Source organism: Leucoraja erinacea, chromosome 4 (genome assembly GCF_028641065.1).
Source record: "Leucoraja erinacea ecotype New England chromosome 4, Leri_hhj_1, whole genome shotgun sequence".
Taxonomy (NCBI): domain Eukaryota; kingdom Metazoa; phylum Chordata; class Chondrichthyes; order Rajiformes; family Rajidae; genus Leucoraja; species Leucoraja erinaceus.
Window position 1 is genome coordinate 50,546,092 of NC_073380.1, and position 26,624 is coordinate 50,572,715.

General features: G+C 45.2%; 1 protein-coding gene across 3 annotated transcripts in view; it reads right to left on the reverse strand.

Moving 5' to 3' along the window:
• Positions 1-26,624, reverse strand: part of dlgap1a (discs, large (Drosophila) homolog-associated protein 1a) — a 648,178-nt gene that overhangs the window by 20,785 nt on the left and 600,769 nt on the right. For all 3 annotated transcript variants that reach the window (XM_055634211.1, XM_055634209.1, XM_055634210.1), the window contains 4 exons: positions 24,678-24,763; positions 18,525-18,937; positions 1,023-1,114; positions 328-480 (listed from right to left, as the gene is read on the reverse strand). In XM_055634211.1, the coding sequence (XP_055490186.1) occupies positions 328-480; positions 1,023-1,114; positions 18,525-18,937; positions 24,678-24,763 (744 nt within the window). The remainder of the gene's footprint in view (positions 1-327; positions 481-1,022; positions 1,115-18,524; positions 18,938-24,677; positions 24,764-26,624) is intronic.

A 26,624-nucleotide genomic window follows, 5' to 3' on the forward strand; every position in this document is an offset into this window, starting at 1 on the left:
CCACATTGTTAGTAATTTAACTGTTTACTGTTATTTTTCTTTCTCTTGGGTATCCATTGAAATAGCCTGGTCGAGTTTAATTAAATGATTTCACCCTGGGTAGCTTTAGGATGTCCAAAATATTTCATGAGGAAATGTAATTTATGGATGACCCTTGAGCTGCATTGAATCTCATGGAATTATTGGGAAGGGGTTTCACACTATGATTCCTGTCACAAATTCCACACAGTGAAACCACCAAGCAAAAATATATTGAGCTTGAACAGCACTGCAAATTAGATAACTGCTATCTTTTTCCCGTCTCTCTGGAATATCTATCTGGAATACCTTCTTTTCAGGAAGTTCCACCTGCTTCCAACAGTTTGCCTTGAGTTGATGTAGCTCATCAAATTTCATGCTGACGTTCTCAATAGACAACTGTAGCATGTCCCAAAATCCAGCCAAGTCTTGGGAGGTCAGTCGAGGACATGCATTTGGATTCTGTGAGCAACGGGAAAATAATTTGTTAGCTTTGTATTTGTTTTCTTTTCAGAACACATGCACAGTGACGTAAGCACAATGAATAGATCTTTGGTTTCTCAGGTTTTCCGACCTTTGTTAAAATATATGGGGTGGCATGTTGGCGCAGTGGCAGAGTTGCTGCCTTTCAGTGCCAGAGACCTGGGTTCGATCCTGATACGAGTGTACTGTCTGTACGCTCTCCCCGTGACCTGCATGGATTTTCACACTCCAAAGACATACAGGTTTGTAGGTTATTTGGCTTTGGTAAAATTGTCCCTGGTCTGTAGGATAATACTAGTGTATGGGGATCGCTGGTCGGCACGGACTTGGAGGGCCGAAGGGCCTGTTTCTGCACTGTATGTCTAAACTGAACTAATCTAATACAGGGAATACACTTCAAAAGCAGAATGCTCAATTACGTGGTGGTGTTATTGTCCATGGATGTGACTTGGTGTTCTTGTGGTTGCAGTGACTTGGTCAAAGGATGTGAAGCATTGCAAACTGAAGGAGCATTCACATACCATGTTTTCTTCACACAGCCCACTGAACTGTTGGAACTTCTGGGACATCAAGAGCTGAGCGCTTCCGACGGCACTTCGGATTTTGCCCAAAACTGTGGTAAAGGAATGGGGAGAGTAAGTGATGATCTGTGAACTTCAAACAAATTCCATTGCATCATGAGAATTTCACTTAATATGTAAGCCATTGAAGCCTGAGGTTCCTCTTTGGCAACCTATACAAACTTTCATTTAATTAAATGATTAAACGCTTTGGATTACTAAAAAGTACTGAAGTAACAATAAATAAATTGTTATATTTAATTTTTAGAATACAGGCCGTTCCCTGGTAATGAACAGTTTCTGTTTTTTACAGACATTAGAGTTAAGTGTCATTGAACATTAGAAACAGGCCCTTTGGCCCACAGAGTCAGTGCTGGCTATCAACCACCCATCTATAATAATCATACATTTTATTCTCTCCTCAGATTCCACCCCTCACCCACACAGTGGGGGGAAATTTACAGTGGCCAATTAACCCACCAACCAACGTGGCTTTGGGATGTGGGAGAAATCGGGGCAGCGGGAGGTAAGTCCATGCGGTGACAAGGAGAACATGCAAACTCCAAACAGTCAGAGGCCAAGGTCAGGTTTGAACCCGGGTCTCCAGGGCTGTGAGGCAGCAGCTCTGCTGCAGGGCACCACTGTTTCAGCTCTTAACATTCATACGTTGTTTCTGTCTGTGTCAGAAAATACTTACAAATCACTCAATATACACACCATACATCCACCAAATTGGTCAAATGCTTCAAAAGCACATAACACTGATGGGAAAGAACAATACAACTACCTTTCCCCCAAGGTCCGCAAGACAAAGGAGATTGTTATCGACTTCAGGACCCAAAGAGGTACAAATATCTGTGCCATGGGACTCCAAAAAAGAGATCAACATCAAGACGGAGATAAAGAATCAATTAAAGCTAGTGAGTTAGATTCTCTGATTTCATGTTCCCAAACTGTGCAGCACAAATGGGCACAAGCTTATCACACAACAGGGACGGCATGGTGGCGCAGTGGCAGAGCTGCTGCCTTACAGAGCCAGAGACCCGGGTTCGATCCTGACTATGGGTGCTGTCTGTATGGAGTTTGGACGTTCTCCGTGCGACGGTATGGGTTTTCTCTGGGTGCTCCAGTTTCCTCCCACACTCCATGGACGTGGAGGTTTGTAGGTTAATTGGCTTCAGTAAAATTGTAAATTGTCTCTCATGTGTAGGATATTGCAGTGTCGGCACGTACTCGAGGATCGCTGAGATATTGAATTCAATAACTCTGGGTGCTATTGGGATTTAGTGGATCAGACTTTTCCAGCAGTGGAAGGGCATGCTGACCAAGATGCCCCCCTCTAAACCAGTGCCATTTGCCCGCATTTGGCCCATATCCCTCTAAACCTTTCCTATCCACATACCCCTGTCTGTGTCTTTTAGAAACATAGAAAATAGGTGCAGGAGGAGGTAATTCGGCCCTTCGAGCCAGCACTGCCAATCATTGTGATCATGGCTGATCATCCCCTATCAATAACCCGTGCCTGCCTTCTCCCCATATCCCTTGACTCCACTAGGCCCTGGAGCTCTATCTAACTCTCTCTTAAATCCATCCAGTGACTTGGCCTCCACTGCCCTCTCTGGCAGGGAGGCCTATACAACTGCAGAAGAACCTCTTTACTCCTACACTGAAATCCTCTTGTTATGAAGGCCAACATTCCATTAGCTTTCTTCACTGCCTGCTGTACCTGTAAGCCAACTTTCAGTGACCGGTGTACAAGGACGCCCAGGTCTCGCTGCACCGCCCCCTTGCCTAACCTAACCCCATTGAGATAATAATCTGCCCCCTTGTTTTTGCCGCCAAAGTGGATAACCTCACATTTATCTATATTATACTGCATCTGCCACGCATCTGCCCACTCACTCAACCTTTCCAGGTCACCCTGCAACCTCTTAACAACCTCTTCACAGTTCACACTGCCACCCAGCTTTGTGTCATCCGCAAACTTGCTAGTGTTGCTCTTAATTCCCTCTTCCAAATCATTAATATATATGGTAAACAGTTGCAGCCCCAACACCGAGCCTTGCTGCACTCCACTCGCCACTGCCTGCCATTCTGAAAAGGTCCCGTTCATTCCTACTCTTTACTTCCGGTCTGCCAACCAATTTTCTGTCCATGTCAACACCCTACCCCCAATAACATGTGCTCTAATTTTAGTCACCAGTCTCCCGTGCGGGACCTTATCAAAGGCTTTCTGAAAGTCTAGATACACTACATCCACTGGCACCCCTTCATCCATTTTACTTGTCACATCCTCAAAAAATTCCAGAAGATTAGTCAAGCATGATTTCCCTTTCATGTTGACTTGGACTAATCCTTTTACTGCTATCCAAATGCCCCATTATTACCTCTTTAATAATTGATTCCAGCATCTTTCCCACCACCGGTCAGGCTAACTAGTCTGTAATTCCCCGTTTTCTCTCTCGCTCCTTTCTTGAAATGTGGGATAACATTAGCTATCCTCCAATCCACAGGAACTGACCCTGAATCTATTGAACATTGGAAATTTTTAAATGCTGCTATAGTACCTGCCACCTCTGGCAACTCATTCCATACCCCCACCACCATCTGAGTATAAAGGTTGTCCCTCTCTTGTCCCTCTCACCTTCAACCTATGTCCCCTGGTTCTTGATTCTGCTACCCTGGGTAAAGGGCTCCCTGCATCGTCTTCTTGATTAGCAATTTTCAGAAAAGTGTTTTGTGGATTTACAGCAGGTGTGCCTCTCGCCTGCTCAGACAGGCAGGTTGAAATTGTAGGCATTAGGATCAAGGTGGGATGTTGGTAGGTGAATGTCACCAGAAATGTAACCATTTTTAATAAGCACTCCATCTGTGTCTGTGGATGGTTGCCTATTATACTGCGTAGTATTGTCTTAATATAAATGAACAGTGCTGATTTGTTTCTGCCAGTGGCACATGATACCCATGAACTCTTTAACCTGTAATATTCTCTTGTGTAGTCTGCCGGTATCTTTTTCCCACAAAAATGTCTCAGGGTCTGAAGGGTCCCAACCCAAAACATCATCCATGTTCTCCAGAGATGCTGCTGACCCACTTTGTTATTCCAGTGTTTTGTGTCTTTCTTTTCCTCAACAAACCTGGCTGGATTTACAGTCAATTTTTCAGCAAAGCGGAAAGTAAATAACAATACATTTATTATTTTGTTAAGTGGCTATCCAACTTGGGCGACCTAATTGGCGAGTTTAGAAGAGCTTGAAAAATTGACATGTTGAAGACCTCCTTCGACCTCCTTCGACTATGTTGAAGACCAGCTTCGACTAGCTGCGACTAGCTATGACTAACTTCGGGAAAATTGGACACCGAATAGTGGAGAGTGAAGACGACCTCCTTCGATCTCCCTTCGACTATGATGAAGACTATCTACGACAGGCACGTGCCATCAGGGTAGGCAAGGTAGGCACTGCCTACCCTGACTAAAATTATAAAATGGTAATTATTAAATATAAATAGTAAAGGCATGGGAGAATTATGCCTACCTAAGAGATCGATCTGTTAGGTAGGCATAATTCTCCATGCCTTTCATCCGCAATACTTGCAACATGCGAAGGTCTGTGCAGCCCATGTGCCGTCGGCGCTGCTTCAAGCCGTCAATGGCAGGGAGAGCTGAAGGCAGCAGAAATTCTGCCTTTGCACCGTGGACTGTGTGCATGCGCAGGAGCCTACTGCGCATGCGCAGCGCAAGTTTCTTGGCGGATTTTTCAAACATGAATTGTCATTATCTTAGGAAAGTATCTTAGAGTATCTTAGGAAACAAAGAAAGAAGAATGAAGTTCGTGTACCGATAATGTGGTAAGTGAATTTCTTGGTGCTATATGTTTTTAAATACTGTATTTCCCGGGGTGGGGGGGAAAGAGTTCCTTTCACAGCGTGAGGGGAGTGGCCCAGGGTAAAGTTGCGGGGAAGGCAGGAGCGTTGTGAAGGAGGGGGTCGGAGATCATGCTCACTGGCCGCTCACCGGCTTCGCACATGTCAGCCGCTTCCCGCAAATCCTTAAATTCCAACAATTCCTTCAAGGGACCAATTGAGGTACTCGGCTGTGGGAAGTTAAGGATTTGCAGGAAGCGGCTGACATGAGCGAAGCCGGTGAGTGGCAGGTGAGAGATGTTCAGACGGAGAGCACTGCCAGAGGTGAGCTGACCGGCAGAAGGCGCTGAAGTGGTGGCCAGTTCTGCTGTCGGGTCCCTGCGGCCACTCGCAGCCACCCAAGCTGCTTCCCTCCCCGGCCACAATGCGGTGACTCCGCACCCGGAGCGCTGCGGCAGCAGTGACTGAATGGGTTACTAGCGTGATCCCCAACCCCATCCTTCTCAGTGCTCCTGCCCTCCCCGCAACTTTACCCCTGATCAGACTCTCCACACAGTGTGAAAGCTCTCCCCCCAATTGGTCCCTTGAATTAATATTAGTATAAACTTATTCATACATTCATTCATTATTGTCATTCAATAAGATCACAACTGATTCAACCCGGTGTGCTCCAATTTTCCCCACCATCTATCCACCTGCCATCACCCTCCACCCACCACTCATTCAGTAATTCAGAATGAAGCAAATTTGGAAGCAAATTGGGCAAATTGAATTGTTACTTTTTTATTTTTATTTTTTATTTTTACGGAGAGGAGAACAATCTGCGCATGCGCGGTTTAAGATTTTATTTTTAAAGCCGACTGACTGACTACCCTGAGTAATTACTGACGGCACGTGCCTGATCTACGACTACCTTAGACTACCTTCAACTACCCTCGATTACCTACGACTAACATGCCGAACTATTACGACTAAACCAAACGGTAAAAAAAGTTTTGATTTTTTCCACGGTGACCTTTTTTTACTCGCGGGCATTTTTTAACATGTTGAAAAAAATGCCGCGACCTAGCTGAGGCCTCGAGTACACGGAAACCACCCTCAAGCATGAAGGAGAGTTACAAAGACCTCCTACAACCTCGTGTCAACCATGCTGCGAGTACGAGTCGAGGGCAAACTCGCCAGAACTCGCGGATTAGATTGTCCAAGTAGGACAGGCTCTTTAAGGTTACACTTGGTGATTTTCATTTGGCTACGATATTTTAAGATTCTTTGTTGATTACTCGTAAAGGAAGTTGTTCAAGAAATGGTTAAATTTCTCCACCATTTCATGTGCTGGAATATCAGTTTAGATATGTACTGTTATACGTGTACTCATTTTTATTCTGTAAAACAAAATAGATTTGTTCTCACTCGGATGTAAAGGGCGACTTGTAGCTCTCACAGTGGATCAGCGAGTTTACCCATTATTTACGGAGCCTTGCAGAATCCCTGGTCTTGTATGAAGTGACGGAGCTAAGACAACTGTTGGGAGACAGCAGCTGTTGGATTGCTGTGGTAAAAATAAACTAATGCCTTCATCCCTGGTTGCAATTGAAGGAATACTGAAAAACATGTAGATATGTCATTGAATTTCGATAGGAAGTGGTTCTGCTGAGGCCTTCAATGGGACTTTTATCTTCCAAACGGATACAGCTGGTAAATCGAGGCAAATCCAGTGCAGATGTGGGGACCACCCAGGAATGCAGGACATGATTTTGTCTGCAGAACAAAGATTGGGCTCCTAAATTTATTTTTTTACTTTCTAAGTCGATATAGCAGTTGCAATTTTCATGCCAAACCTTGCTAAGTCTCGCCTTTGGTTGTCTTTTCCACCACCTTCCCAAATCCTTCTTCGCTTGGTTTCGGGAGAGACCTCCAATGCGACTTGCCTCGTAACATAACTGTGCTTCTTTGAGACATGGGAAGAAGTGGGGGCAAATAAAGGGCCATGGGTGTATGGAGCGAGCTGCCAGAGGAGGTAATTGACGCAGGGACTGTTGCAACGTTAACAAACAATTAGACACGTACATGGATCAGACAGGTTTAGAGGGATATGGGCCAAATATGGGCAGGTGGAACGTGTAGATGGGACATGTTGGTCGGTGTGGGAAAATTGGGCGCAAGGGCCTGTTTTTACGCTATTTGATCCTATGACACCTGGCAAAAGCCTCAAAGTCACGGAGAGAATCTCCAAACTTAGCACTGACGGTACCTTGAGTCAGGATTGAACTCAGGCCACTGCAAATGTGAGAAGCAGCACTAACCGTTGTACTGCCATGCTGCTATGAGCAAAGAAAATTACGTTCAGAATCTCCAATGCTTTGAACTGAAGATCAGTGGACTCATGCCACACACCTCTGTACCTCTGATCACAGTTGATGTCAGATCAAAGTTCATAAGGGTGAAAGTGCTGGAGTAACTCAGCGGGACAGGCAGCATCTCTGGAGGAAAACGATGGGTGACATTTCAGCCGGGGACCCTTCTTCTTCCTGAGAGCAACCCTGCGGAAAGCTACTGGGCTGGGAGGAATCCCCAGTCTTGTCCTCAGAAGCTGCACGGACCAGCTGGTTGGAGTATCTGTGGACATCTTTAGCGCCTCCACACACACTCCATTCTGAAGTCCCCACCTGCTTGAAGATGACTATTATTGTCTTGATGCCAATAAGCAAGGTAGCGTGCAGTTGGGCACATTGATGCAGCAGTAGAGTTGCTGTCTTACAGCGCCAGAGAACCAGGGTAGATCCTGACCATGTCTGTATGGAGTTTCTACGTTCACCCAGTGACCGTATGGGCTTTCCCCGGGTGCTCTTGATTCATCCCACATTCCAGTCGTGCATATTTGTCGGGTTATTGGGTTCTGTACATTTTTCCTAGTGCGCAGGAAAGAACTAGGAGTAACTCAGCGGGTCAGGCAGCATTGACATAAGCAGGAATATCTCCCATTCATGTTCTCCAAAGATGCTGCCTGACCCACTGAGTTACTCCAGCACTTTGAGTCCCTCATTGTTCATGATGGAAAGGGTTTTGTATTGAATTACAAATATCAGCTGAGGTAACAAATCATACAATCTATTGTACTTAACATGCACATTTAGTAATGGCTGTACATTTTTATGCTTCTTTGGTGTACTCAATTAAACCTATAAATCAAAGTCAGACCAGACTGGAAGAAATGGAAGATGAAAGCTTTCTCACCTCTTTGTTTACAACAGAATGGTGGCAACAAGGTAGGTACAATGAGCAAACAAGGAAATCTGATCTGGCAAGTGATCATTTAAGGGACAAAGGAGTAATAGAAAGTCATTCTCCATGGAGAAACAGGCAGCTATTATACTGTTGTTACTGAGCAGGTTTGGGATTGCTAGAACTCTTAAGGGTCTGTCCCACTTGGCCGTCATTTGCGCGCCATTTACGCAACCACCAAAAATGTGGGCGTTGGGTTATGACGCACGGGTAGCGCGTGATGGACGCATGGAGAGGCGTGGAGGAGTGTGGAGTTGCGCGCAGTATCGCGCGGCACTCCAGGATTTCGTGCTGCACAAAATCCTTGCGCGCTACCTGCGAGACATATCACGTACGCACACTGATGTATTGGGCATGCACGCTGACGCATTGGCGTCCCGATGACTCACGTGTATCGCGTGGTTATGCATGGTTACGTCACCGTGTGTAACCATGCGTCGCTGTGTGCCGCAGGGTATTCTAAGGTCGTCACGCGCACCAGACGGCATGATGACGCGTGATTTGTGCGCGATGTCGCGCGTAACATGGCGTTGACCTATTTTACATATGACGCGTAAATGAGACGCAAATGACAACCAAGTGGGACAGGCCCTTTAGTATCTTACAACTGATAACTCAGTCCAGGTATCTGGAGATGGTCAACATTCTAAATGTGTCACCCCTTCTTACAACATCGAAGGAGACCACTTGGCCCATCGAATAAATGCTGGCTCTGACAGCAATTTAATTTCCCCATTAATTTTCTGTGTATAGATGCACAATGCTGGAGTAACTCATCGGGTCAGGCAGCATTGACATGACGTAAAGATGGTGCCTGCCTGTGGAAACAATTTGCCAGCAGCTCAACAGAAGAGGATTAATAACAGCTACAATCAACTCACCTGGATCAGAAAAATAGCAGAAATCGGTGCCGCAATGGACAAGCTGCTAGTGTACTTGAAGGCACTAGCGATATCGCGATCTCCCACAGCTGCGGGAGCCCCCGACTGCAAGCGTTCCCTCAATCGCTGGAGACCACCTGACCCGACTGGGGATCACATGTACTGTACCTGGAGATACCGGGAAGATCTCCGGAGCCGACGGGCAGGATCTCCCAGCAGCAACGGAGCTGGAGCTGCCGTCTGCGAGGGAATCCCCGTTCCAGCTCAGGTTCGCAGAACAGCAGGTACAGTAAACACAGTAGCTGGAAGCAACGGCGAGGCCTCCATTGTGTCCGGAAACGTGGCCGACGGGCAGGACTTCAGGTCAGACTGAAGCACAGGGGACTTCGGCCCCCTCTCCCTACTATCCCACTGGCCAACGTACAGTCCCTTGAAAATAAAGTGGAGGACCTAAGGTCAAGGCTGCTTTACCAAAGGGAGCTGAGGGAATGCTCTGTGTTCTGCTTCACAGAAACATAGAAACATAGACATAGAAACATAGACAATAGGTGCAGGAGGAGGCCATTCGGCCCTTCAAGCCAGCACCACCATTCATTGTGACCATGGCTGATCGTCCCCTATCAATAACCCGTGCCTGCCTTCTCCCCATATCCCTTGATTCCACTAGCCCCTAGAGCTCTATCTAACTCTCCATCCAGTGCCCTCTGTGGCAGGGAATTCCACAAATTCACAACTCTCTGGGTGAAAATGTTTTTTCTCACCTCAGTCTCAAATGGTCTCCCCTTTATTCTAAGACTGTGTGGCCCCTGGTTCTGGACTCGCCCAACATTGGGAACATTTTTCCTGCATCTAGCTTGTCCAGTCTTTTTATAATGTTATCTGTTTCTATAAGATCACCCTCATCCTTCCAAACTCCAGTGAATACAAGCCTAGTCTTTTCAATCTGCCTTCATTTGACAGTCCCGCCATCCCAGGGATCAATCTCGTGAACCTCCGCTGCACTGCCTCAATCACAAGGATGTCCTTCCTCAAATTACACAACACAAAAACGCTGGACACTGCAGCAAAACCTCAAGAGATGTTTCTGGTCGCCACCCTCCATAGTTCAATCTTCACTGCAATCTGTCTGAACCAGGGTCCCGACCTGAAACGTGACATGGCTCACCCCCAGCTCCCCAGACTCAGCAGTCCAGCCTGAAGGTTTCTCCATCCATCGCATGGACCGTACACTGGCATCTGGGAAAGTGAGAGGAGGGGGAGTCTTCCTCATGGTCAACTCTGCATGGTGCTCAGACGTGGCAGTCCCATCCAACTCCTGCTCTCCACACCTGGCTGTGAAGTGCCATCCCTTCTATCTACTGAGTGAATTCACCTCCATCATGCTGACCGTGGTCTACATCCCACACCAGGCTGATGTCCATCTGGCACTGGGGTGCTGCACACCGTGGTCAACAAGCACCAGATGGCTTACCCCGAGGCATTTACCACCATAGCCGGGGACTTCAACAAAACCAACCAAAAGAAATCTTCTACCAACATGTCTCCTGCAGCACCAGAGGATCAAACTCCCTTGACCACTGCTACACGACCATCAAAGACGCCTATCGCTCTAACCCTCGCCCTCACTTCGGTAAATCCGACCATACTGCGGTGCTGCTTCTTCCTGCCTACAGGCAGCAATTAAAGAGCGCACCCCCAGAGGTGAGGACTGTACAGAGCTGGTCGGGAGGGGCAGAGGAACAACTCCAGGACTGTTTGGAGTCTGTAGACTGGGCAATGTTCAAGGACTCGGCAACGGACCTGAATGAATACGCCACAGTCGTCACAGACTTCATTAAGAAATGTGTGGAGGACTGCATCCCAACAAAAACCTTCCGAGCGTTTCCTAACCAGAAGCCTTGGATGAATCACTCTTCTGAAGTCCAGATCCCAGGCATTTAGGCCTGGAGATAAAGAGACCTACAAAAAGTCCAGATATGACCTTGGTAAGGCCATCAAAAAGGCCAAAACGGACATCTGCTCCAAGCTGGAGGATGAGACGGATGTTCCGCCATCACCTCCCACAAGACGAAATCAGGAGGCAGCTCAAATGTTAGCAAAGCATCACTCCTTGACGAGCTCAATGCGTTTTACCCAGGCTTTGATAGGGAGAACACGCGAGCCCCCATTCGCCGTGATATTTCTGTCACAGTCACAGAGGACAACGTCAGAAGATCCTTCAGGGGGGTGAACCCTCGGAAAGTGCCTGGACCCAATGGTATACCCGGTCGTGTTCTAAAAACCTGTGCGGACCAACTGGCTGGAGTTTTTACGGACATTTTCAACCTCTCACTTCTGAGGTCAGAGGTTCCCACCTGCTTTAAAAGGGCATCAATTATACCGGTGCCCAAGAAGTGCAAGTTGACGTGCCTCAATGACTATCGACCAGTGGCACTAACGTCGGTGGTGATGCGTTGAGAGGTTGATTATGGCGCATATCAACTCCTACCTCGACAAGAACCTCGACCCACTGCACACAACAGCTTACTGCCACAACAGATCAACGGTGGATGCGATCTCACTGGCTCTCCACTCCGCTCTGGACAACAAAAACTTATATGTCAGGCTGTTATTCATTGACTACAGCTCGGCATTTAATGCAATCACCCCACCCAAAGCTGGTTACCAAGCTCAGAACTGGGTCTTTGCGCATCCCTTTGCAATTGGATCCTCGACTTCCTCACCCACAGACCAGTCTGTAGGTATTGGTGGAAATGTGTCATCCTCGATAACAATCAGCACGGGAGCACCTCAAGGCTGCGTGCTCAGCCCTCTGCTTTACTCATGACCGCGTAGCCGGACATAGTGCGAACTCCATCATCAATTTCGCTGACGCCACCACTGTTGTGGGACGAATCACTGATGGAGACGAGTCAGAGTACAGAAGTGAGATTGACCGATTGACCAAATGGTGCCAGCACAATAACCTGGCTCTCAACACCAGCAAAACCAAGGAACTGATTGTGGACTTTGGAAGGGGTAGGATAGAGACCCACAATCCCGTTTATATCAACGGGATGATGGTGGAAAGGGTCAAGAACTTCAAATTCCTGGGCGTGCACATTTCCGAAGATCTTTCCTGGTCCCAGCACACTGATGCAATTATAAAGAAAGCACATCAGCGCCTTTACATGCTGAGAAGATTACGGAGAGTCGGTCTCTCGAACTTCTACAGGTGCACAGTAGAGAGCATGCTGACTGGTTGCATCGTGGCTTGGTTCGGCAACTTAAGTGTCCAGGAGCGGAAAAGAATGCAGAAAGTTGTGACCACTGCCCAGTCCATCATCGGCTCTGACCTCCCCACCATCAAAGGGGTCTATCACAGTCGCTGCCTCAGAAAGGCTGCCAGCATCATCAAGGACCCTCACCATCCTGGCCACACACTCATCTCTCCGCTGCCATCGGGTAGAAGGTACAGGAGCCTGAAATCTGTTACATCCAGGTTCAGGAGCAGCTCCTTCCCCACAGCCATCAGGCTATTAAACTCACCAACAAACAGACTCTGAACTGTAACAGCCTATTGCACTTTATCTGTTCATTTATGTGTATATTGAATTGAACTGAACTGTTCTGTATTTATGCTTACAATATTCTGTTGTGCTGCAACAAGCAAGAATTTCATTGTCCTATATGGGACACATGACAATAAACTCTCTTGACTTGACTTGACTTGACTTGAGCAGTTCTGAAGAAGGGTCTTGACCTGACTCGAAACGTTACCTATTCCTTTTCTCCAGAGATGTTCCTTGACCTGCTAAGTCTATGTTCAGTTGAAACCAGCATCTGCAGTGACCTCCTACAAATTCTCTGCACAACCTATACTCATCAACTATTCCTGGATTCTACCATTTATCTACCCAAATGGGTGCATAAAAGTGCATTCTAATATGGCAACAGCAATTATTTAAGTCAATGACCTCTGCTGAAAATCTTTGCCATTTACTTTAGCAAATTTCTGCCAATGCAACTTTTTAATTTTAGTTTAGTTTAGTTTAGAAATACAGTGCGGAAACAGGCCCTTCGGCCCACCGGGTCCGCACCGACCAGCGATCCCCGCACATTGACACTATCCTGCACACACTAGAGACAATTTATATTTATACCAAGCCCCTGGACATCTTTGGAGTGTGGGAGGAAACCAAAGATCCCGGAGGAAACCCACAGGGTCATGGGGAGAACATACAAACTTCATACAGACAACCCCCGTAGCCGGGATTGAACTTGGGTCTCTGGCACGGTAAGCACTGTATGGCAGCAACTCTACCGCTGTGCCATTGTGGCACACTTGCTGTCTGTTTAAACTGCAATTTTGAAAATCGAACACAAAGAAACACACCATTTTCATCTTTTAGAATTATAGAATGCTAGAAAACAGAACATAGAACAGTACAGCTCAGGAACAGGCCCCTCATCCTACAAAGACTCTGCTAGACATGATCTCCTCTGCCTACCTGTGATCCATATCCCTCTATTCCCTGCACATACATGCGCCTATCGGAAAGACTCTTAAACTCCACTATCAAATCTGCCTCCAGCACTGCCCTTGGCAGTGCATTCCAGGCACCCATAACTCTGTGTGTAAACAACTTCCCACACACATGTATACATAACTAAAAATCTAATCTTGTTATCTTCTGGTTTGGCGGTCATTCTATTTGCACACAAACGGTACGCGATAGCGCTACGATTTTTCGCCAGCTTACTCACTGTTCTCCTGTGCACCAAGTTTCGTTCCCAGCCTGGCCCAACCCAACCCGGCCCAGCCCCAACTTAGCCCAGCTCAGCCCAGCCCGGCACGGAGTCGGAGATGGCGCCGATGTCGCCAAACGGAAAGCGGAAACTCTGATCCCGGCGGAGAAGAACGACCAGCGACCAGTGACCAGCGGCCAGTGACCAGCGGCCAGCGACCGATGTGAGTCCCCATCGCACCGCCAACCCCTTCCCCTCTGGTCCCCCTCGCTGGCTCCTGCCCCTCCCCCCCGTGGTACCGCACTCTCCCCATGGCTCTTCCCCCGTCTTTCCACCGAGCTCTCTCCCACCCTACCCCCACACCCCTCCCCCCGCCCACAAAACCCCTCCCACCTCCCCACGACTCCTCCCCACCCCCCCCACACCCATCTCCTCCGCAACCCCCCTCCCACAAATCCCCCCCGCCCACGCACCTCCCCAACCCCTCTTCCCACACATACCCCCCTCCCACACACCCCTCACACCCTCCCCCTGACGACACATCCCGACAACACCACCCCCCCCCCACACACCCCTCCCCCCGCCCACACACCCCTCCCCTCCATCCCCGCCCACACACACCCCTCTCCCCCCCCACAACCCCCACCCCCACAACCTGTTCTCTCCCTCACAAACTCCCCTCTACCCCACAAACCCCCGTTCCCCTCACAACCCCCTCCCCCCCCCACACACTCCCCCTGCACCCATAGACTCATCCTTCACAACACCCCCTGCCTACAAACCCCGCCCACACACACCCCCTCCCCTCAACAACCCCCTGCCCACAAACAACCCCCCCAAACCACCCCCTCCCACATCCTACCTCCCCCACACACACCCTCCTTCCCCCACATCCCCCTCTCTCCCCCCCCTAGCAAACCCCTCCAGCCCACATACACACCTCCCCTCCCACCCTGACCCCCCCCCCAACCACACACACCCTGTGGTGACTGGGATCCAATGCGTCCCACTTCGTCTAGTCTTCTTTAATCTTTGCCTCTCTCATCCCCTCATTTTTATCCTGCGGAAAAGATTATGACTGTCTACCCTATCTACGCCTCTCATAAAATGTTCATCTCATTTATGTGTGATTAATTCCTTCCTTCTTCATCCCAACAATGCTGATTAAATATATTTAAGCAGATCCCATGTGAATTAATTAAAATTTTAGAATTTGTGTAAAATTCCCTCCAATTTTGATTAAATGATCCTTTCCTTACAGTTTTTTAATGGACCAAAACAATAGTTGCTGGAGCTGTCATGAACTTCACGCTGAAACCCCTTTTTCACGGGGCGACTTGACGCAAGAGTTAACCAGAGTTGAACATCGTGGGAACCTCTTGCGATAACCGTACGGCATTCGTGGACCACCGTGGCGCTAACGGCAGGTACTCGTGTAACTTGGTGACTCGGGAGAAAATTCAAACAAGCTTGAATTTCTCCAAGAGTGACTTGTACACTTGTGGTTGAACATTGCAACATTATATGCACGTAGTGGCCAGTGCGATATCCGTACTGACTCTTGCGTGTACCGTGGGAACTCCTGCGAACGGTGAACCCGGAAGCTGGACAGAGGGGACAGAAGGTGAGTAAAAATTGTCTTCTGTGGGATTGAATTTAAAAAATAAAGATTTGCATCTGCATATGGACATCAACTTATTCATGAGTTATGTTAGAGATTCAAGAAAATAACTATAATCTTTAAAAGGGACTTTACTGAAAGGTCCCGCATTTTTATGGTCCGTGAGAAATTTTTCACATGTACTTCTTTGAGAGATACAGCTCGGAGTCCTCGCCGACCAGCGATCGATGCCTTTCCGAAGCAGGGTTCGGAACGCTACCAATCAATGTTCTCCAGAGATCCGTGTAAAGGAGTGAACTGCACATGCTGGTTTAAAACGAAGACAGACACAAAAAGCTGGAGTAACTCATCGAGTCAAGCAGCATCTCTGGAGAAAAATAGGTGATGTTTTGGGATGAGACACATCTTCAGACTCAATTCCGATTAGGATGTCTGAAGAAGGGTTCCGATTCGAATCGCCACCTATACTTTTTCTCCAGAGATGCTGCCTGACACGCTGACTTACTCCAGCTTTTTAAGTTTTTCTTCCCAGATCTGACTTACCTGCTGAGTTACACCAACATTTTGTGTCCGTGTTCACTATGAACATTGAATTATTTAATTTTAGGTAACTTACACTCACTCTCTCAGCGGGCAGGCAGCAGTTAATTGTTGCTCCCTTCAGTTTCCCAGGGGGTCGGAACGGGACTGGAGTTGGGAGGGAAAGGTGGGGGAGTCGAGGGAGAGGAAGGGGAGACAGATGGAGGTGGCTTCATTTACTGGCGGCGGGTGTCTGTCACTGAAACAGGCAGGTGAGATTTCACATCCACCTTGTGTGTGCCTCTCTCTCTCTCCCTCCCTCCCTCTGACACAGGCTGAGAGACTCTGCCTCAGTAACTGTGCTCACTCCATCTGTGTCTCCCACATACACAGTAAAACTCTGCTTTGTGTGTGTATATACCAATTCAACCAAGGGAGGATATTTATAGTGTGTGAATAAAAAAGTGACATAATTTGTGCCACGTGATGATTTAATTACACTTACAATGTCATTCAAGATTTAACGGGAAAGCTTGGGAGACGGACAAGTCACTCGCACAAATAACAGAAATGTCAAGTACCGTGGGAACTCTTTGTCTACACCCCCGTTATATCGTGTGATATCGTGCTAGACCACGACCACTTCACTCTGGCTACATCTTGCGTCAAGTCGCCCCGTGAAAAAGACCTATGAGGAGTGAATGATACTTTATGAATGAATGATACTCTATTGTCACATGTACCAAGGTACTGAGAAGGAAAAGATAACATTGGTACAGACACCTTATGCTTTGTGTGTTCTTGATCTACACGTTCATAGAATAACGTACTTGTGTAATTCATAAGTTCATAAGTGCTAGGAGCAGAATTAGGCCATTCAACCCATCAAGTCTACACTGCCATTAAATCATGGCTGATCTATTTCTTCCTCCTAACCCCATTCTCTTGCCATTTCCCCATAACGTCTGACACTCTCTTCACATCCACTCTATCCAAGCCAACCAAGTCATTTAGTAATTATTACCAAGGTTTAATTTACTTGGTTCTACTTTTGGGACTAACGCGCTCAAATTTAAGCCTGCATGGCAGTTCTGTTGCCTGCGGTGCCTGGCCTATTTGATTTGCACTCTTTTTGATCTACTCACTGCCGTTCAAGCACGCAACCCTGCGTAAAACACAAAGTGCCTGTATTACAGTTTGCAGCTGGACCTGCAGTAGTTAGGGCTCTAAATTACATACACCAATAACCCTGCCTTAGGAATTGTTAAAGATGCCCTAATGTCTGTCTGTCTTTGATGTGTAGGAAGGAACTGCAGATGCTGGTTTACACCGAAGATAGACAAAACATGCTGGAGTAACTCAGTGGGACAGGCAGCATCTCTGGAGAGAAGGTGACGTTTTGGGTCGAGACCCTTCTTCAGACTAGTGTCTGAAGACTGTCTGTCTTTAATGTGGAGATGTCTCAACCGACTGCGAACCGGGGTCAGGCGGTCAGGGGTGACAATGCATAAATGGAGCTACATCGAGGGTACAACAACTTGTGACTGTGGCACACAGACCCAGACAATGCAACACCTACTGCAATGCCCATTGCTGGATAATCCATGTACTACTGCAGACCTTGCACTAACACACCAGTAGCGCAACGATGTGTACAGCAGTGGCATAAGAACACGAAAGAAGAAGACATATGTGTATAGCATAAGGCCACGAAAGAAGAAGAATGTGATAGATTTTGAGCAGGAAATGTACACCTCTCATATTCTCCACTTTTGGACAGTAGAAGGCCAAGTGGCATCTGAAACTGTTTGCGACATTGTTCAACCTAACTTTGAAAGTATCAACTGCTTTTGGTGTTCTTTTCATGTCACAGGTACTATCGCAACGTTTAAGAAACATTTGGACAGATACACGGATAGTACAGGTCTAGAGGGATATGGGCCAAATGTAGGTGGGGGGGGGGGGGGCTAGTGTAGATGGGACATGTTGGTGAGCGTGGGCAAATTGGGCCTAAGGGCCTGTTTGCACGCTGTATAGCTCTATGACACAATTTAGAAAAATGTTTTATATATCACCACTTTACACAGAAATTTTATTTCACCCATCCAAATGAGCCCTACTCCCCCCATTTTGTCTTGCCTTAATTTTGGTAAAATTAGGCAGTGAACAATTAAACAAGCCAACCTTAGATTAATTTAGTTTAGTTTAGTTAGAGATACAGTGCAGAAACAGCCCGCTAAGACAAGATCCCTGCACACTAACTTAAACCTCCACCTGAGGGACAATTTACACTTTTACCAAAGCCAATTAACCTACAAACCTGTACTTCTTTGGAGTGTGGGACGCAGCACCCAGAGAAATCCCATGCGGGTAATAGGGAGAACGTACAAACTCCGTACAGATAGCAACCATAGCCAGGATTGAATCTGGGTCTCTGGCGCTGTAAGGCAGCAACTCTACTGCGACACCTCCGTGCCAGCCTGAATGTTATGTAACAAGTGGTTTTATGTTTGTTTCTTATGCAGGATAGAATTTGTTACCTGTTGTGGATTTTCTACATTCACTTACTTTCTTCAGAAAGGGCATTTTCTTGTTCTTCTTTCTCCATCTGTTGGCACCAGGCATCCATGCGCTCCTTTTCAGCTTGAAGCAGTTTCATAAACCATCGACCGTCCCTTTGACACACTGACCTCTGACCTGCTTCTACTTCTGCCTCTGATGTAGAGTCAATCCAGGGTTCAGGAGGTGGCAGAAAAGAGGGATCAAAAATGGAGTCAAAGGCGTTTTCTTGTGCTCTGGCCTGCAAATGGTTGTCCTCGGATGCAAGAAAGCTAGCTGTACATGTGTCTTTGGAGAGCTGTCTTAGCAATGGACTTGAAACAACCTCCTGGGGTTCCACTGTAATTTCTGAATGCTCTCTGGAATCCAGATCGGCCTGCACTGCTGTAGTCACACTGTTTGACCGTGTAAATCTTCGAAAACTACAAGAGAATAATAATTGTTAGAACATTTTAATGGAAATTCGTTCCACTTCTAAAATATTAAAAATGTACCATAGATGATATCAGTATTCTGGACCTGCATTGATCCAGTGGGTCTATGCAATGGCAGGTTTGAGCTACATAAAATAGGAACATCCCAGATTAATGGATTCTCAGTCGCAGAGGAAGGGGCTATTGGTTTTATTGGTCTCACACCTGGCAGTTGCTAAATACAATTTTTAGACCTGCTTTAAAAAACATATTTCCTCCAAATTGTAGAGCAACAGACATAATGTGGAGAGAACAATTTGTACAAAGAAAAATAATATTGTTAGTTTGTTTTGTTTAGTTTAGGGATACGGAAACAGGCCATTCAGCCCACGCCGACCAGCGGTCCCCGCACACTAACACTATCCTACACACATTAGGGACAATTTACATTTATTCCAAGCCAATTAACCTGCAATTAACCATCTTTAGCGTGTGGGAGGAAACCAAAGATCTCAGAGAAAACCCACACAAGTCACGGGGGGAACGTACAACCTTCATACAGACAAGCACCCGTGGTCAGGATCGAACCCGGGTCTCTGGTGCTGTAAGTCAGTAGTTCTACCGCTGCACCACCTACTGTGTGATGCTTACATCAGATATTTCTCATCTATAATTTTTTTATAAATATAAGTTACTAAAATCAAAATTTTTAAGCATCAAATACAATTACATCAAATTATATTTTATGTTATAAATACATCTTATTGCACCAAGGCAAATTCCTTGTAGGTGAATACTTGGTCAATAAACCAATTCATTCATTCAATCATTCATTCATTCATTCATCTTAAGTTGCAGAAATTATGACAGTTTTATTTACTATAATAACTGCCCCAAATCCATTTTAATCAGCATTAAACTAAAAATCTCACCATTAAAATGTATACCATTTAACTATTTAGGATGTTTCACAATAAAGAACGTAATAATGTTACATTTACAAATCAACTACATGCTCTTGGAAATAACTCAAAACATTTTGCAAAATTATATTAATATTGTTTACACAGATAAACCTTAATATTCACAAAATATGCTCTGTCAAATGGGAACAAGTCAATTGTAACATCAAGACAATTTTCTGTTCCTCTGAACCCCATATAGACTTTTCACCTAACATAAATATTCTCCCTGGAATATTGCTTTATTTTGGTGGAGAACAGACTCCTGCAGACTGAAAAACTGAAAGCATGGCACTGTTTTTGTAATTATCTGTGGCATAAATACAGGCGCTCCCGGAGTTTCAAATTACCTGACTTAATTAAGCTTTTGGGCCCCATATCGGAAGATGGATGTGCTGGTGCTGTGGGGAAGGTCCAGCAGAGGTATACGAGAAGGAATGAGTGGGTTAACATATGATTTGACGGCACAGGGCCTCTACCCGCTGGAGTTTAGAAGGATGGGGGGGGACTTACATGAAACTTACCGAACAGTGAAAGGCCGGGATAGAGTGGATGTGGAGAGGATGTTTCCACCAGTGGAAGAGTCTAGGACCAGAGGTCATAGCCTCAGAATTAAAGGATGTTACTTTAAGAAGGAGATGAGGAGGAATTTCTTTAGTCAGAGGGTTGTGAATCTGTGGAATTCATTGCCACAGAAGGCTGTGAAGGCTGCTTGAATACATGAGAGTTCCTCTAGGGACATAAATCATTCATTAAGGGCTCGGCTGGACTGTGCGCTGCTCCAAGAGGCTGAGATTATGGACTGAACGCGGCCAGCAACGGTGGAGGTCATGGCAGAAACGCTTGGCCAGGTCGACCACAGGATAACAGGCTTTCATGGTCAGGTCAAGAACGCCGTACTTGCATATTGGGACTTGAAAATGGCGATTCTGTATTTTGCTGCACTACTGCTATACACTTGCACTGTATCTGAGATGCTTATCTAAGATGTACCTAAGTGCTCATGTTGAAGGATACTTGTAGTGAACTGTATACAAATATGAATGTGATAAAGTACAGAGATTGAATAAGATTTGTTTGCAGCATGTAGAAAACCTTTTCAAGATGTCTAACTTGCATTCACCGGTAGGGAAATAGGATGGTTTACAAATGCCAGTGTGTTCTGAAGGGCGTGCTGGATGGTTGAAGCAGTTGTGTGCCAATGATCATTATTCTGGAGTTTTGCAGTCATCAACAATGCTTCAAGACAATGAAACTGAAAGGACATTGTAACGTTATAAGGACAGGCAGGCAATGGCGAGTGGAATACCGCAAGGCTCAGTGTTGGGGCCGCAACTATTTACCATATATATTAATGATTTGGAAGAAGGAATTAGGAGCAACACTAGCAAGTTTGCAGATGACACAAAGCTGGGTGGCAGTGTGAACTGTGAAGAGGATGTTCGGAGGTTGCAGGGTGACCTGGACAGGTTGAGTGAGTGGGTAGATGCGTGGCAGATGCAGTATAATATAGATAAATGTGAGGTTATCCACTTTGGTGGCAAAAACAAGGAGGCAGATTATTATCTCAATGGGGTTAGGTTAGGTAAGGGGAAGGTGCAGCGAGACCTGGGCGTCCTTGTACACCGGTCACTGAAAGTTGGTGTGCAGGTACAGCAGGCAGCGAAGAAAGCTAATGGAATGTTGGGCTTCATAACAAGAGGATTTCAGTATAGGAGCAAGGTTCTTCTGTAGTTGTATAGGGCTCTGGTGAGACCACAGCTGGAGTATTGTGTACAGTTTTGTCTCCAAATTTGAGGAAGGACATCCTTATGATTGAGGCAGTGCAGCGTAGGTTCACGAGATTGATCCCTGAGATGGCGGGACTGTCATATGAGGAAAGGTTGAAAAGACTAGGCTTGTATTCACTGAAGATTAGAAGGAGTAGGGGGGATCTTATAGAAACATATAAAATTATAAAAGGACTGGACAAGCTAGATGCAGGAAAAATGTTCCCAATGTGGGGCGAGTCCAGAACCAGGGGCCGCAGTCACAGAATAAAGGGGAGGTTATTTAAGACATTTTCACCTAGAGAGGTGTGAATTTATGGAATTCCATGCCACATAGGGCAGTGGATGGATTTAAGAGAGAGTTAGATAGAGCTCTATGGGGCTAGTGGAGTCAAGGGATATGGAGAGAAGGCAGGCATGGGCCATTGATAGGGGGCGATCAGCCATGAGCACAATGAATGGCGGTGCTGGCTCGAAGGGCCGAATGGCCTCCTTCTGCACCTATTTTCTATGTTTCTATGACAGAATGGTAGGTACATATCGTATAGTATATCTTTATTGTCATTTTCCTGAGTACTCACATACCCAGAGGAAACAAAAAAAATGTTGCTCAACCAGTGTGCAGTAAAACATAAATAGAAATAAAAATACATATATCATGAACAAATTAAATACTCTACTCTCTACTAAACATAAACAGGCGTTCCGATCGGCAGCGTCACGACAGTGGCTCTGCTGCAGTGTGTCCAGGTTGGTGGTTGGTGCGCGATACTTTGGCAGGGGGCAAAGTCCATTTATCAGTCTTATAGCCTGCGGTAAGAAGCTGAGGAGCATCCTGCTGGTTTTGCAGCTAATGCTCCTGCACCTCTTCCCAGATGGCAGGATGGAGAATATGTGATGCGATGGGTGGTAGGGGTCTTTGATGATGGAGATGGCTCTGCTGATACATCTCTTCCTGTATATGTCCAGCAGGAAAGGGAGTGGAGCACCAATAATCCTGCTAGCGGTCTTCACAATCCTGTCTAGTTGGTGCCGTTCGTACGCCTTGCAGCTCCCGAACCAGGAAGTGATGCCGTAGGTTAACGTGCTCTCGATTGTCCCCCTATAAAAAGTTCGTAGGTGTGTAGTGGGGAGACCTGCTTTACGTAGTCTTCGGAGAGGGTGTAGTCGCTGCTGGGCTCTCTTGACCAGTGCTGTAGTGTTGTATAGATGATGGAGTCTTGAGCAAAAAGTGCTGGGATAACTCAGCGGGTGAGGCAGCATCTCTGACGAATGTGGTTGGCAGCGTTCTGGGTCAGACTGATTGTAGTAAGGGGGAGGAGAATGTCAGAACAAAGCTGTCATGTGGAACTGAGGCTGAATCCAGAGATTCTGTGGGAGAGGAGAGGTTTGCTTAATAATAACTAACTGGGGAGCAGGGCTGATCAGAGAGAACAAGGGCGGAAGAAGGCCAGGTGTGGAGAGGGACATCGGTTCGCGGGACAACTGGAATGGAGGCGATGGCTGCAATCGGCCTTTGTGGCCAGCTGCAGCTGGGACTGTAAAATGGCACCAAAATAGCACCTCTTTAGCTGGGCACCAATCTGGCACTGTACAATAAAGGCCATGATTGTTATTTCCAATTTCTCCCATGATAGCCCAAAATGAGTGGTGCATGGAGAATGACATAAACTCAGATTAGATATGCATGGTTATTTCACACATACAAGTGTGAAACACACCCGGATCTGTCTGGTTGAATGTGGGAATGGCAGCATATGTATAACCAGGAGAGGGTCACTTCTGCGTTTCCCTCTGTGGTAAGTACATTTACAATCATTGTCTGTGGAAATAAACGGCGCCCGCTACGCCATCTAATTTCTAGGCATGTTTATTCTTAAGGTTTAATGTGTGAGAATTTACAACGAAAACTCGCCAGACTGGAAATGTTTCTTTGTAAAGAAATGTTGTTAATAAGCAACTGTGTGGCTGAGCACAAGAAGGTCAAGATATCCATAATCATTCCCTCTGCAACTGAGCACATAATACGCAGCTGGATTTATTTTTCTTTCAACAGTTGGAACTTTTAGATTTAACATTGTTTCAAACCAAAAATTACATTGTTTGTTTCAAATCAAAAACTTTGACAACGGAAATATGAAACTGCTGCAGTAACAGAAAGATTGAATCAGCTGAGAGACTAGGGCGGCACAGCTAGTGGAGCAGCGGTAGAGTTGCTACCTTACAGCGCCAGAGACCCGGGTTCGATCCCAACTACAGGTGCAGAGTTTGTACGTTCTCCCTGTGACCGCGTGGCTTTTCTCCGAGATCTTCGGTTTCCTCCCACACTCCAAAGACATACAGGTTTGAGAGGTTAATTGACTTGGTATAATTGTAAATTGTCCCTAGTGTGTGTAGGATAGTGTTAATGTGCGGGGATCGCTGGTCGGTACAGACTCGGTGGGCTGAAGGGCTGTTTCCACGCTGTATCTCTAAACTAAACTAAACAATCAAGTGAAAAACAGTAATCGTACAGTTAAAATTCTTGTAGAACTAAAGAACTGTAGACCCACTGAGTTACTCCAGCACTTGTTCAGCTCTTTTATTAAAGGAGCAACCAAACACAAAAGTGCTACATAGTTAATTTAATGAAAACACATGAAATTTAATTGAAATAGTGGCAGTTTTGGAATGCTTTTCTCCAGTTTCAGGACTTCTATTTTGTTTTCAATCACTTTCATGTGTAGGCTACCACAAAGTGTTAGACGTTTCACAAAATGAATACAGATGAAATAGAGTGAAAGAGGAATACATTCTGAGATAATTTAACAAACAATTGGATGATGCAATGTGATGGATGGGCTGTGATTAATCAAATGACATTCTTTCATTCGGTTATAATTGGGCAGTAACTAAAAAAGTATGCACGGAGCTACAAAGGAGCATGTAGAGTTCAGAGATACATTTTGTAATCAAAAAGTTTGATTTCCACTATGTGATTTAAGTTCTGTGAGGGAGGTATCGCAGAAAATGACTTACCACTTCTCTGTCTCCACTTGAATCCCCACAGACTGGAATTTGTGTGTGTGCATATCTGCTAAAGCTAGCTGTTCTGGCCCATCAACCTAGAAGGAGGAGATCATTTGGCCCTTTAAAAGCTCAGGAAAGAAATGGACCATTTCACGTTGGACCTGCAATGGGATCAAAGAAAAATGAAATTAACAAAGGGAAATGATTGCTCCATATTTGTGTGGGTGACTTTCCATTTATCAATTAAGAGCAATCAAACAGAAAATTGGAAAAATGGAAAAAACATTGCTCAGAATAACCCGGTCGTGGAGAGAATTTCAATAAACAAAAAAAACCAAAGGTGTTTCGTGTTTGCATTGTTTAATTAAGGTGTGGGGTCAACAATGCCAACTCTCACAGCGCAGTGCAGTACCTCTTCAGCTCCCCCCTAATGTCTAACCGCCCTAGATTCCCCAACGCCGCACTTCGACCCACGACTAGGAACGAATCCTAGAAATTCGCCTCGGGCTACAAACACCAATAGTGATTAGAAGGTACTGGGTAGGAAGAAATAGTTTTTGCACACGAGCAGGGTAGGCCCCACATTCGGCCCTCGATGGAGAGCCTGCCTTCTATGAAATTTCTCTGCAACAGAAGGTAGTTGTTTGAGGCCCAGTTCAATTGGCCTGTTATTATTTAAGGGGGAGTGTTAGATTTAATGTGGCCCTTGTGGCCCTTCCTTCCCTCTGTTCTTTCTTAAAGGGGCTTAAAGGGATTTCATATTTCAGGGGGTTTCTTGGGGTTATGGTTTGGGGGGTATATTAGGTTCAGTTTGGGTTTTGATGGAGAGGAGGGGAGGAGAGGGGAGAAGGCAGGTTATGGGGTAGGGGTACCGCGTTGGTGATCAGCCATGATTCATTATTGAATGTGGAGCGTGTTACAGTAGTTAGAGAGGAGGTGGTTGTGTTTGATTGAATGTTGGAGAAAACTGGAAAATGGTGGTTGTTGGTGCTGGATTCGAAGAGGGCCGAATGGGCCCTACTGTGTGCTTGCACCTATTGTCTAGTTTGACTGACACCCCCCCAAAAAAAAAAAAAAAAAAAAAAAAAAAAAAAAAAAAAAAAACAAAAAAAAAAAAAAAAAAAAAAAAAAATAAAAAAAAAAAAAAAAAAAAAAAAAAAAAAAAAAAAAACATAAAAAAAAAAAAAAAACTTTGCACATCCCCCATCCTTTCCACTCATCACTCTTTTAATTTCCAGGCTTCTTGTGGTAGAGATATTGATGAGTAATAAAATTAAAAATATATCATTCAAATTAAATATAAAAAATATTATATTTAATTAATTATAAATAAATAAAGTTCAATCGTATCGCATTGTATGGTACATAATATGCAAAGCAAGGCATCATTTACTTCAATGTTCAATTTATGTTAGTATTGATAAATAGACATCATCATTCTACACAAAAAAAATGTAAAAAAAAAAAAGAAAAAATATAAAAGGAAAAAAAGGAATAGAAATAAAAAAAAAATAAAAAAATAAAAAGGAAAAGAAAAAAATAAAAAAAAGAACAAATTAAAATAAAAAGGGATAAATTAATAAAAATAAAAAGTGAAAAACAAAAAAAAAAGAACTGAAAAAAAAAATAAAAGGAAAATAAAAAAAAAAAAAGGGGAAAAAAAAAAAATTAAAAAAAACAAAAAAAAAAAAAAATAAAATAAAAAGGAAAAAAAAGAATGTTCATGAGGGAATGTTTTTAAATAAAGCGAGTTTTGTGTGAAAGAAAATTGAAAAAAAAATGCTTGACTTTTTAATAGTTTCAATGGAAAAATAGTTTTTAGATTAGGAATTATGTTTAGGAATAGGCAGAATTTCAAACAGTGGTGTGAGGGAACAGAAAAAAAAAAAAAAAAAAGAGGAAAAAAAAAAAATGATGTGTAAACCCCTAATGTACCCAATAGGGAAAAGGAGGAAA